The sequence below is a fragment of the Chanos chanos genome, chromosome 1 (genome assembly GCF_902362185.1).
Source record: "Chanos chanos chromosome 1, fChaCha1.1, whole genome shotgun sequence".
Lineage (NCBI taxonomy): Eukaryota > Metazoa > Chordata > Actinopteri > Gonorynchiformes > Chanidae > Chanos > Chanos chanos.
In genome coordinates, this window is record NC_044495.1 from 27,128,117 (window position 1) to 27,141,350 (window position 13,234).

At 40.5% G+C, this 13,234-nt stretch overlaps 1 protein-coding gene across 1 annotated transcript; it reads right to left on the reverse strand.

The window, feature by feature from the left end:
- Positions 1 to 6,317: 6,317 nt before the first annotated feature.
- Positions 6,318 to 12,683, reverse strand: LOC115815066 (cAMP-regulated D2 protein). Its single transcript, XM_030778068.1, has 8 exons — positions 12,198 to 12,683; positions 11,654 to 11,855; positions 11,214 to 11,347; positions 10,582 to 10,709; positions 9,994 to 10,112; positions 9,628 to 9,768; positions 9,112 to 9,284; positions 6,318 to 6,770 (listed from the first exon to the last, which is right to left on the reverse strand). The coding sequence occupies exons 1-8, from the start codon at positions 12,681 to 12,683 to the stop codon at positions 6,318 to 6,320; spliced, it is 1,836 nt and encodes a 611-aa protein (XP_030633928.1).
- Between the last annotated feature and the right edge of the window lie 551 nt (positions 12,684 to 13,234).

Consider the following 13,234-nt stretch of genomic DNA (forward strand, 5'->3'; position numbering starts at 1 on the left):
TTGTTTTATGATATATAAAACAGCATTGTGCAATTCATCATAATTCTATCTTTTCAGTGTCTCAAAACAAGATTAATGACAGCACTTGCAAAACTTAGGGGAAATTTATCTGACAGCTATATGAACGAGAATGAAGATTTGTATGTATATTGCTTACAGAGCAGACGAGTGCTCAGCCTCCAGTCACTTGAAAGCATTTTATCTTTGTCCTTGTATTCCCTGTCTTTGTTTGATTAATATTCTCAGGAGAACATGACTCAATGTCTTTTCTGAACCTGTGCTGAAAACAGTAGCACAGTGCTGTGCAGTGACACAATCGCTCTTCATTATCAACTCTTTTATAGTTAATTCAAAACAACATTCCAAGGGCCCAATTCTAATTACACAAGTTGCAAATGTCTAGCTGACACTGACATATTGTACCATATTGTGGTGAGGCTGTGGTCTTTAAAATATGAAACTGAGGTTCTTAAAATATCAAACTAAAAGGATACTGGATGAAATGTAGGACTGAATGTGTTTGCTATATTTAGCAATTTCAAAGATTAGATTATACGTTATAGTATTAGTGCAGATCCAGCATGGAGTGTTGTTTTGTGTTGAGGAGGGATTGCTTCTTAGAGGACAGTATGACTCATCAGGAATTAACCAGCTGGGGGCTGGCTTGGGTCCACGATCTTTAACTGCCTTCATGACAACATTGAGCCACTTAATGACTTAATTGAGGCTGAACCAGCCATTAGGTGAATACCTAATTGCAATGTGGGGAGCATGATGTGGTTTATGGTCTACTGTGCATTACTTTAAGTGTTTCTGCTACCCTGGAAATGTTTTTAATGCTGTCAGATATCTATAGTTTGTTTTAATTTTTTTCTGAACTTGCCATAATGCAGACATTGGCAAAGGTCTAACTGAAACATGTCTTTGATTCATGAGTATACAGGCTGATAAGCCAAATCCTCTCTCGTTCTCTGTTTGAATTCAGTAAATATTAAAAATATACACATCACACAGACTATGGCAGGGAGGCTCAGAGCAAACAAATAACTATGACCTTTCTAGTTGAGATTTACGATGTGAGAGAGGGACATTTAACATAAAAAGCACTATTATTCCAGTTTTGTCTTTTGTGAAACGTAGTATTAAAGCCTTTAAAATATAAAAGAGCAGAGATAGTGTGAGCTTGATGCCTTCCAGTGTACTGCTGTCCATAAGTCGTCTGTATGGGCAGACAGTGATTACCTCTGTTCACTTTTAACTGAGATCCTGATCACTGTGATACTGTAGAACATCTGAAATTAGACGTACAGGAGGGAATGCTGATACCAAACAGCTTGGTTTTGCTCTTATTGCTCCATCTGCCAAAGCTAGTTCAAACAATGTTGCGTGCATTGGGGGACACTGCTGAAATCCTCCAAACTGTCTCACCTCAAAAACAAACACCACCATGGCAAGAAATTTTGCAAATGAACAATTATGTGATTAATCACAGAATCAATGGTGAGTCATGGACATAAATAAACATGTATACTTAGTCCCTCGAATGAATGACATTTGACTAATTTTATTCTTGAGAATTGCACGTTTTCAATTAGTTCGATATGGCTTGGTGTTTGTCTACAGATTTCAGGTTGCATATAGCCATTTCATAGTCACTCCCGGATCAGCTAAACAAACATATGGTCAGTTGAGACCGAGTGTGACCTGTCTGATGACTGAAACTGGCTTTCTACTGTTTGGATACACTCTTGGTTACTATGGTGTTTTTTCTGCTCCACGGTGCAATGGCCTTCCTTGACTTAAATCGCACAGGAGGCTACTACTATTTGTTGACATTTTTAATGCTCTGGCATAATTCAGTGAGGGACAATCTCTTTGCAAGATTTTGCTAAATTCCTTGTGACCCTGAGTACTCTTACCAACATCATTATTCCACATAAAGAAAAGATCAGCCTTGTAAACAAGCTTAATTTCAGTGACCTTGAAGCTTAGGCTTCCAGGTGAGGGTTTCTTTCTGTATGAGCTTTAGCCTGGAAAGTCAGTAACACCCTTACTCCTCCTATCTCATGCGGCTGGTTTGAGAGCTTTGACCATCCCTCTTTCCTGCAGCACTGCTATTAATATTCCCAACAGCATGTTACCTAGCCACTATCCTGCTCTGCACGCGCAGCAATAGTGCACAGAGCTGTTAGCCCTGCTCTGTGTTTTAATTAGCTGCTAATAGCAACTGATTGAGGAAAGCTAATCGCAGGAGAGCAGACAACAGAGACGTCCTTGTCACTACCGTCCCATCAACACCCACTCAAGTCGTCCTTACTGGCACCCTGGATTCAGGGTGAGTGAGTATGTGCAGAGCAACTTCTTTGAAACTAGACAAATTAGAAAGCGCCTACTGGACCTCTGCGCAATCCCTGCCGGCTAGCTGACGCACAGAGTAAGTTCTAGCAACAGTGTTTTCATGGCTGGCGAAGATCAATACTCCTTAATAGATAACCATTTGCTGATCCTACTACTTCCTCAAATACAGATCTGTCTACCATCTCTATAACACATTGTTTTTTCTGAAGGGCCTAGTCTCTGTCTCACAGCATTTACAGACAGCTGGACGGCGTAATATAATAGTTGGCAAACATTTCAGTGGAATGTTGCATGTTTGAGCACTGCAAACAAAGAGAGCCTACTATACAGATGGGTGTCTATTCAGTGGCACAGGATATGGTTGACTTCCTTTGGTTTGAAACATCAAAACCTACCTCTAGATTCAAGCAAGAGGGGTGTCTCTGTTTGTATTCAGATTGTATTATATACACATATCAACTACCATCCATAACGAGTAACAATTGCCCTTTTCATTACCCAGAGCAGTACTCTTGAGAGTGGAGAGGACTTTGGTCATAAAATATCCAACAGGTCCTGTGTAGGTCTGACCTTGATAAACAAGCTACTTTTTATGAAGCTACTTGTTACAACAATCATCTCCATTTTGTTTAGGTGATTGCAACGTTACCCATGCAATTAATCATAATACTACAATTCAGAAATTTACTTGGACTCGTTTCAGCGATCATCCTATTCCAATAACCCAACGTCTTAACTGAGTTTTGGTTATACTGGATTAAGTCACTCAAATAGGTTTTCAGTATCTCACTGTGATTTAAATACCCTGTATGAATGAAAGTTTAGAGGAACACCTGTACTAATTATTCTTATCATAGACCTCAATGAGTCATCGCCCTGCAGAAAGTCTGAGAAAGACACATTTCATGCTGTATCTCATTTCCATTCAAACCAGGTACAGACATTTCTCTCATTAACTGATTTAAAATGTGGTTTTCATTTTAAAGTGGTTCTAAGAGCTCTAGAGAGCTGGGGCCTTTGCTAGCACATGGCTCACTGCATGCATGTTTCTATTACATGGCAATCCTTAGGAGACTTGGAGTTGTGCAAGTCAGCACAACCGGATCCTCAGACTCAAGAAAATAGCAATTGAATTGTGCTTGTGCAACATTGTTTCCACGTTGCATAGCAATATAAGCTGATGATGTGCATTTTCTGACTGACTCTAAAATGAGCCTCTACATGCATGAAGGGGCTGTAAAACCAAGGCTCATTCCCCAGTGAGAGGATGTCATTTAGGGAGGAGGCTCATAAGAAGACTGCAGAAGCAATGACCAATGGATATCCTGTACAGTTCAAAGAATAAATATGCCCAAAGTGCCACCCCAAATGTGCTGACATCCCCCAATATTCACAAGTCTTGGTGAAAATTGCTAGATTGGAACCAAGAAAGAAAATCGATGATGTAGTGTACTGTTAGGTGGGGGTTTGTGTACCAGTAAGGACATTTCAGGCAATCCTTTGGATTGGTGCCCTCAGTATTGTATTGTTCAAGAGTCTTGTGCTCTATAATGTAAACAAAAGCTTTTGGATCTGAAGGGTGTTTTTTGTTATCGGATATCATTTTGTGCTCAAGGGTGTTGAATGCACCCTCACTGATATGCAAAAGGCAGGTTTGGTAAAGCAGCTTGAAAATAAATATGATTGAAAAATGTAAGATATTTGAGGCTGATATGCACATTGTTTCCTCATTCACTATGCAGAATGACCTCTTTTGATTTTTGTCTGTGGTGTCACTGACAGAAGTGGGACTTTTTTATCTGTCAGTCAAGAAAAATATCAACAAGAAACAAAGCTCTACATACCATGATACTATTATACTCTTTCTGTCTCTGTCTCTCTCTCTGTTTCTTTTATCTCTCCTGAAGGTTGAATCTCACTCATTTGTCATTATATGCTGTGTATCCTCTGTTGACCAATCGTATGTGTTCAGGCAGAGTAATTACAGTTTTATTTCGATGCCAATATTGTGTTCTCTCCCCCCCCCCCCCCAGCCCCCACGTCTCCACTCTAGAGCTCTCTGGTTCACTGAGGCATCCACAGACCATAGCTGTCATTTGATTTTTAATTGAGGCTTCTGGTGCCATAATCGGATCTCACAGGAATGCACCCATGGACACCCTTCTCTCAACATTCACACACACCACTATGGTAGATGATTCAGCATTTGCACGCGGTTGCTCACTGATTCCAGCCCTTAACCATCAAAAAGGATATAAGAGAAACTTTCTTTTCTGTTATTTTCTGAGGGGAAATGTGTTTGAAAGTTTGGAGAGTTAAGTGTCCATTAGTTTTGGGTCACACTGCGAGTAATGATCTGAGGAAAACTGGTACTTTTTTTGGCATGTAGAGAGGTGTTGTACCTTTTGCAGTCCATTATAATGTGGTGCAAACTGAGCCGTGGCTTTACAAACTATTGTCTATGTGTGGATATTTAGAGAAATCATTGATAAATATCTTCATTTATGGATTGTTAGCAACATATTAATATTGTCAGATGTTTACTCAATGGAGCCTCAGAGCATTTGCGCAGTGAGACTATTTGACTTGTCTTTTAGAAATAGAGGCCATAATATACTGCTCACAATTGTGTAGCCTATTCTAACTAATAATACTTTCAGTGATTTATCAAATAATCAGTCACCAGTTACTGATTTAGTTTTGCACGTGATGAAACCTGAGCTGATGTTGTTGTAATATTACAAGCTGAATTAGCAGTGAGCATGGCAAATGAAAAGGACGACACATCATAGTAGTTGCCACTGTTATTGAAGAGCAACTATGGCTGTAATTAAATCACATATAATACTTAATAATACAACATTCCATGCCCTATAAAAATGTAAAGCTTCGAATGAAAATGAAGTCTAACAAAAGCTCATAGCTGAAAGTCAGTAAGTAAAGAAGCTCATAAGCACTTAAAATGCTATTTCCTATCATGCTCCTTTTATTACTTCCCTAGTTTCCAAGTGAAAAAAGGAAATTTTTAATGTGCCCTGAGGGAAGGAATACATAAGTGGCATATCAGTAAACATAAAGGCATTTTTGACTCTCCGTCAGTATTCTACCGATATTATTTTCAGCAAAAATAGTCATAAAGCTTCATGGTCTGTTATATATAGCAGACATCAGACATTTAGAAGACATGACACAACTGTTAACTGTACTATTAAATGATATATTTCACCTTAGTATTGATTTTGGCACTGCTGTTGTTAGAATGACTGGTTTACTATGTAACAAGTAGTCTATGATTTGTGTTCTTGGAAGAGGCATATGGGCTATAAAATGAATAAGGATTAATGTCTAAGTTTTACTTAAAAAGCCAAGAGCACCACAACACAATGAACAGTCTTAGGTGTAGCCTGTAACAGCCAAACCATCCTCATAGGTAATGGTGAAACACAATTTTTTATTTATCATTTGTTTTTACAAAATTTATCTTTCCAAACATATTGTATGAATTCAACCCATTCGAGGTATTTACCCCAGCAGGTCAGTTCAAGTGTCTTTTTTTGTAATTACAACAAATCATCATCTCATACTGTAAGCAGGAAGAGGACTGCATCAAAAACAAAGCAATAAGGGCACAGTTTGAACAGCAATTACATTCTAGATCCATGTAACTGTCTTTAGAATTCCCTGTAGGGTCACTTTGTCTTCCCATTCCATGGCTCTACTATGTAAATGCTTAAATCTTTTATGGATTATTCTTCTTTTAGACTTTGCTGTTTTGTAGGCCAGCAGACACTCTCCATTATGCTCAACATGTTTTGGACATAGCATTGCGAGAGGCCCCTTTAAGTAATTACCAAACATGATGCCCCTGAGGTTCTGAAATATAGTGTCTAACAGGCTGAAAGTGGCACCTGCAGGTGGAATTGCCTGTGATACCATGCTCAGATTGTGTTTGCATTGGCTCAGTAGATGCCTAGCTTGTCCCAGAAATCACAAATGTCATTACGGGAGCCAGCCTGGACATGCAAGTGCACTGTAAAGTTCATCATCAGCCAGCCGCTGGTGGCTGCGTAGCGGGGCCATGCTGGGGGTCTCTGCTGACGGCAGAAGCCGCTCTGCTCAAACCTTGATCCGGGGTCTCCAGAGTGGGCAAATGCTCCCCAGTAGCAGAGCATGCGGTTGGAGAGGAGGCGCTCGGGTGGAGCCAATGTAAAGTTGGCCACGGCTGCTGTGTCAAACAGGAAGGGCAGTTCTGCACCGTGGCAGGCGTGTTGGTAGCAGAAGGTCAGCCCGGACCAGACACGATGGTCACTCGCCACGTGGTCAAACACGTACGTCCACACAGAGCTGCCAGCCAGTACGCCGGCACGTGCTGATTTGCGTGACGGGCACAAGAAGATGTAGTCTGTTACTATCTGGGGGTGAAAACACAGTTTGTGTCGGCATCTGTGGTTGTTTGAAGATACGTGTTCTGTTGACCAATCAAATGCAGATCGACACACTTTTTTTTTTTTTCAATTACTATTCAGTGAAGAATAGTAAAGAGGGAGCTTGCTATTCAGCTAATTGAAAAATATCTCAATTTTCATACCTCTCAGTTACTTCTTAGTTATCTATAATTGTGTGCTGTGTAAAATGTGCAGGCAATGACAAAATAAGTCATATCTTATTATCTCAGTAATATCTCAGTCATATAGCAGGCTTGCTGAATTATGTCCTTTATTCCCAGTTTCCCTTAATTAGACACATGGTGTTGATAACAACAAAATAATAACTATAATAAAACTGCATCATAACATCGTGTGTTTAGCATCTGGTACAAAACAAAATTTACTTTTGAAAACTGGCATTTTGACCACCTGGGGCTGAAGTGTCCTTAGACAAGAAGTCAGCTATCATCACACTCCCTTTTTTTGGATGACGCATCCGAGGGACATCGTGATGTGCTTGCTGGATGTTGTGAAATGCAGATGGATTCATAATGAAGGTGTGTGTGGTATGTGTGAGTGTTCTGGTAGAATGATGAGTGCTAGTGCAGAGACAGTGAAACAATCAGGGGAGCTGAAGCATCTCTACTCTACGGTTACCTGGAAACTGTATGCTCGACAGACATGGGCAGCGAAAAACATTAGGTCTGCTGCCTACGCTATGAGTAACATCAAAAAGGACCTAGGCATGCAGCTGTATACAAATTACATGAGACATGCATGTGAGCGTGTCACATCTCCTGATTCTTCTGTCCCTTTTGACCTGTGAGATTTCCCTTCAATTTATGCAGCAGTCATGTGACATTCAGCTCAATAGCTGCCATTTGTGGAGCCTTCTGACATCTCCTGGGAGGCAAGGCAGGAATGAGACTGGGGAGACTGCATTTGATCTTCTGCCACTGGATGAATTCTACAGATCGAATAGTATTGAACACATAAATCCCCTCTCGTGACTCTTTGTCACAGTGACTTCTGTCGTTAAGTAAATGTCATGATGGAGTGTGGTGTTGATTTTTCCAAGTATAAGGTCATTTGACGTGTGCCTTGACTAAACAAGTGACTCACTCACACTCTCTCTCTCTCTCTTTTTTTTTTCCCTACTCTGTTATATTTCCAATCAATGCATTTGACTGTGTAAGACTTACAATAAGACTTGCCAATCTGCTTCTTCTTGTTCTTTCAAAATACTAATTGCCATTAGTCTCATGTCCTGCAGGTGGGCTGTAAATGGCTGTGGATTCTGATTACCCCCACACTCTTGCCTTAAACATCTATTTTTACCTTGAGTTTCTATCGCTATGTCTTAAAGCAAAACATTATGGGGATGATATATGAATATTATGGCACATGACAGTGTCATTTGCACATGTAAAATCAATACTGAGAACAACGCTGAATGAGTAAATAATTTAGTGAATCTGTGGTAAACCATGGCCTGTGAATGAAACACTGGGTAATTCTGGATCAATCTCTAAGAGCCCACTGTTAGTAGTTACACAATAAATATGTCTAGTGTTCCATCTTCTGGCAGCCAGAAGAATAGCAGGAACATTCACATAATCTCTCACAGTAGCCCTCACTGTAAATCACCAGAATTATGTGCGGATAGAAATAACCCTTATATTTGAAACAAAATATGCTGTATTCTCATTTTATAAACACAAAACCTTCATTTTTATGTTTAATACACTCATGTTTGTAATTGGCCATTCCGTTAAGCTATTGTGACTCTGTGTTACATGTTATGGACTAAAACATGTGATTCAGCGGATGCTATTTCAGATTATCTGAGGGCTATTCTTGGACTGTGACCAGCCGTAGCTGGATGTGTGAGGCAGACAGAGGTGACAGCTGTGTCCTCGTCATGCTCTGTGGGAGCTCTGCTTATGGTTGTCTGTGTTGCTCCCTAGTGGCTGCCAGGATGGATGGATGGATGCAGAAAGAAGATGTAGATGGTGGTGGTGGGGGTTGGAAGACGTGACTATCCATAGTAAGTATTGATTTGAGGCTCAGTGCTCCCTGCAAAGATCTTCACCCCAGCCGTTAGATATAGTTTTTTGACCAGGAGCTCACACAGACACACACGGATTTGTGCATGTATATGCATGCACATGTGCACACATGGTCTGAGTTCATTCCTGATAATACAGAGGCTTGCCATAACACCATATATTTTATATCTATCTATCTATCTATCTATCTATCTACACATACACACACATACACACACACACACACACACATACAAAGGCCGAGTATTGCGGCTAACCTGTGCTAACATGTCCCTGTGGTCGGCGTCTCTGTATAGGGGCATGTACTTGTGCAGGATCTTGAGTGCATGCTGTTTGAAGATGGCTGTGGTGTAGACAGTGCACTCCACTGCTGACACAGGCTTGGTGAAGACCCCATACACAAAAATCACACCTTCCTCAGAAGTTGTCCCTACAGAGAGCCATACAGAGGGTCAGACCAGCCCAGTGGATTCAGACAAAAAGCTACAACCCGTTTCAACTCAGTAACTCAACTCCTAGATTAGTATCAGTCACTCTTTTTAAAAAACATATTACAGATTAAATTGGGCAATACACAAGGAATAATGATTATTAATTTACTGCTGTTTGTCACACAGACCATTATCAACCATTTGATTAATTAAATGCCTTTTTGAATGTTGGCAATGACAGAGTTCATACCCAGCGAGAGAGCTTTGAAAGTACAGAGCTATAAATATTTAGCTGCACATGGGCAATTACACAGCAGCTCTGCTATCTGATTGCTGCCTTACCCAAGAGTACAGGTTTCTCCTTCTGCCAATGACCCTTCTGGAAAGCACTCACTGCCTGCTCCTTAATCAGCTCCCCATCAATATATGGCCCCCAGCTCTCAAACACCTCGAGAAACCGAAATGGATTCACCACCTTTGAGCCTGGGCAGACAAAAAAACAGACACTGACTTCTGAACAATAGCTTTTTTGCCTTGTGTACAAACTGCTTGAGTAATAGCACTAGAGTAGCAGAAAAAACAAAATAATAAAGTTTTGTCAAAAAGCAAAAAGTTTGAAGTATCATAATGGTTTGATTAACAAGTAGCTCCCGAATGGAAGAGAGGTTTTGTAGGTAATCTGATGAGCTGCTTTGCGACAATACTCACTGGATTTGATCTGCGCAGCCAAGACAGCCTGAGGACTGAGGGATAGAAGACAGACGATGTCTTTGACTGAACAGTTTGCCATCTTGGCAAAGTTCTTTCCCAGCTTAAGAGATTCATGTCTGGGAGACAAAATCAGGGAATCATTATTATAGTTTAGGAACATCGCGCTATTAATGTTGTTTCTGTGCATGTTCTTAGCATCACTGTGATGAATTACACTGCCACTTTGATGAATTGTAAAAGCCTTACCCTAAGTGCATTTGCATCTATATACTATGACATCAACTCTCAGAGAAATATAAGAGTTTATGATGGAACATTCTAGAATATAATGCACCCTCGATAGACAAGAAACTCACAATATTTCATACTATTCTTTCTTTTATCTGTGGTGTTTTACGCTTATGCTCATGCTCATGCGTACACAGACGGTAATAATTAATAGAACAGTATTTACCAGGAATTCTTTCATCCCTTATTTCCTTATTTACATTTCATTGTAGAACTGCTCTTTAATGTAATATGTCAACAAAGTTTAGCAGTGCTGAAGTCCTGTGGTAGTGATGGAGGGAGAAAGCTGGTACTCACCGTGTCTTAAGAGGAATGGAGAAGGGCAAACTCTGGAAGATAGCCTGTTTGAAGAGAGGCTTACTGCTCTGAACCATCAAGTGCAGACTCACAGACTGAGCTCCTGCACTTTCCCCAAAAATTGTTACCTGTAACAACCCACACAGTCTCATTTAACCAGAAATATACAGACACACACCTTGTTCAATAACTAATTCTCTCTCTCCCTCTCTCTCTGTCTCTCTTTCTCTCTCACTCACTCTCAAAGGAAACCCCAGTCTGACAACATTTTCTAACCTTTTCTTTCCAGTAATGAAGACAGAAATTTCTTTTGGATTTGTGGCAAGTTTGGACCAGGCACTCCATTTTCAGTTTGATTCTGACAACTACAGCATGCTCAGTTACATAATTCATAGGCACTGGACATTCACAGAAATACAAGATAACAGAAAATCAGAAAGAAATTCTAGTAGTCTTTTTTTTTCAGTTTTTTGTTTATAAGGGAAGACATGAGTAAACACCTCTGTAAGAGTCAATATTAGTATTACACTCTTGATTGATTTAAAAATGAACTGTTTGTCCCAAAAAGTCATTTTTATTTTGATGCCATTCCATGTGTTGGGAAAAGGTGGGGTGTAAATATGTTGTCTTACCTTGCTTGGATCTCCCCCAAAGACAGCAATGTTCTGCTGCACCCAGAGAAGTGCTGCCTGTTGGTCCAGGATCCCGTAATTTCCCACTGCTGAAGTTTTGGGATCTTTGCCAGAGACAAGAAAACCAAATGCTCCTGGAATAATATAGATGTTGATGAATCATTCATGTTGGTTACATATTTGTAACCAAACCCCTGCAGTCCAGGCTATTCTCAGCTCACTATGTAAATGTTATAATTGGTCATTCTGCTCTAAAGATCTGAATTTGTCCTTTTGGACACCCAAGCCAAAAATATGGTAATCTCAGACTGGTGGACATTTGGCTACTTTCAAGGAGCTCACTGAAACAGCAAGACGAGCATTTTACAGTGGCCGGTACATCTGGACCAAAGGGTTTTGTCTGTATCATTCATGTTTGAAGAAGGTGGAAGGACTCTTACCTAAGCGATAGGCTATGCTCACCACCACAGTTTGGGTGAAGTTGCTGATGAAACGGCCATCATAGAGGGGCTTGGTGGCAGAGCCAGCAATGAAGTCACCCCCATGAATCCAGACCATGACAGGTAAAGGTTTCAGCAGTGGGGCACTGAAGTTCATATCCAGAGGCACAAAAATGTTAAGGTAGAGGCAGTCCTCACTCACCTAGGCATAAAACAACCTTTCTGTGACTACATGCATATGACAGTGACCACATATCTAAAAAACAATGAACCTGTAAATTAATATGTCTTATGCTTAAATGGTTGAAAATAAATTAAAATTAATTGATATCAGGTTTACATTATTAATATCACACAAGACATGACTAACATTAATAAGGTATCTTCTTTTTCATGAGAATGTACCAAAGATAAGCAATATATGTTAAACATGATGAGTTGGCTTCTGAGATAGGGATTTAGTCCAGAATAAAATTTCACTCTGTCTGAGCACACCATCTAGTGTTATGATCATCTGGTTTGAAACTAAACTTTTCATTCTTACCTTGTCTGGGCACTCGTCAGAGATAGGCCCAATACAGCCCTGCATACATGCTGGCCTGGGGTAAGTGGCATCATACACCCCTTTCCATGGGGTTACTGGTCTTGGGGGCTTCCATCGGTATGCAGCAACAGGAGGGTCCGCATAGGGAATGCCATAAAAAATGTATGCCTTGTCCACCATCAGCCCTCTGACAATCCCAGACTTGGTCAATAGTTTGGGTCCATCTGTAAATGGTCCAGCGCTCAGTCCAGTAAAGGAATTTCCCTCATCCTCATACACTGGAACCTCATTATTTTCCTCGCTTGGTGACTTGTCTTTGAACTGCAGCCACTTATCATTCACCATGGGCTCATCACTGACAAATATCCTTGAAGAGATGCTCCTTAGCAATGCTGCCAGGTTGATCTCCTCATTGTTGTTAGCATCCACGTGGAGCAGGAGGGAGTTCACAATGCAAAGAACCAATAAACACTTCAAGCTTGTCATCTTTTCAGTTTGTTGCAGTCAAGCAGGGCACAGTGTCTCTGCTGAGCTAGGTCATGGAGTCTCCTGCAGTCTATGCTAGTTCAGACAGAACTGATACACTGTGGAATTAGAGAAACACTGAGCACAGATGCACCAGCCTCTTCTGATTGGAGCTGCATAAATTCTTGTGACTCTTATTACCTCTTTTTCAGCCATTGGCTGCTCTTAAGACAGGGTGTCTTTTGTGTTTTTTTAGTGCATGTGAACTCATGACAGGGGTTTGGGAAGGATGCTGTGATGAGACAATTTGGTAATTGAGTGCCACTGGTCTGTTCTTTAGCAAATCAGATAACGTAGATTCCCATGATATGAATCGTCAGTCTAGTAATGTCAGAGAATACAAGTGCCTTTGGAGAGGGACCTTTTGATTCTCTCTCTCTCTCTCTCACTCTCTCAAACACACACACACACTCACAAAATAAGGCTAATTTTAAATATATCCATATGCAACAGGGGGGAGACATAACTTAGCTATTACTTCTTGTCACATGTGATTATCTATTTAATGGAGA

Bases quoted from the DNA above. Each gene is read 5' to 3' on its own strand.
- LOC115815066 (XM_030778068.1), bottom strand. From the start codon at position 12,683: ATGACAAGCTTGAAGTGTTTATTGGTTCTTTGCATTGTGAACTCCCTC. The intron at 9,769-9,993 runs GTGAGTATTGTC...TTGTCTGCCCAG, and splicing joins GGCTGCGCAGATCAAATCCA to GCTCAAAGGTGGTGAATCCA. The intron at 9,285-9,627 runs GTAAGGCAGCAA...GGCTCTCTGTAG, and splicing joins GGAGAAACCTGTACTCTTGG to GGACAACTTCTGAGGAAGGT.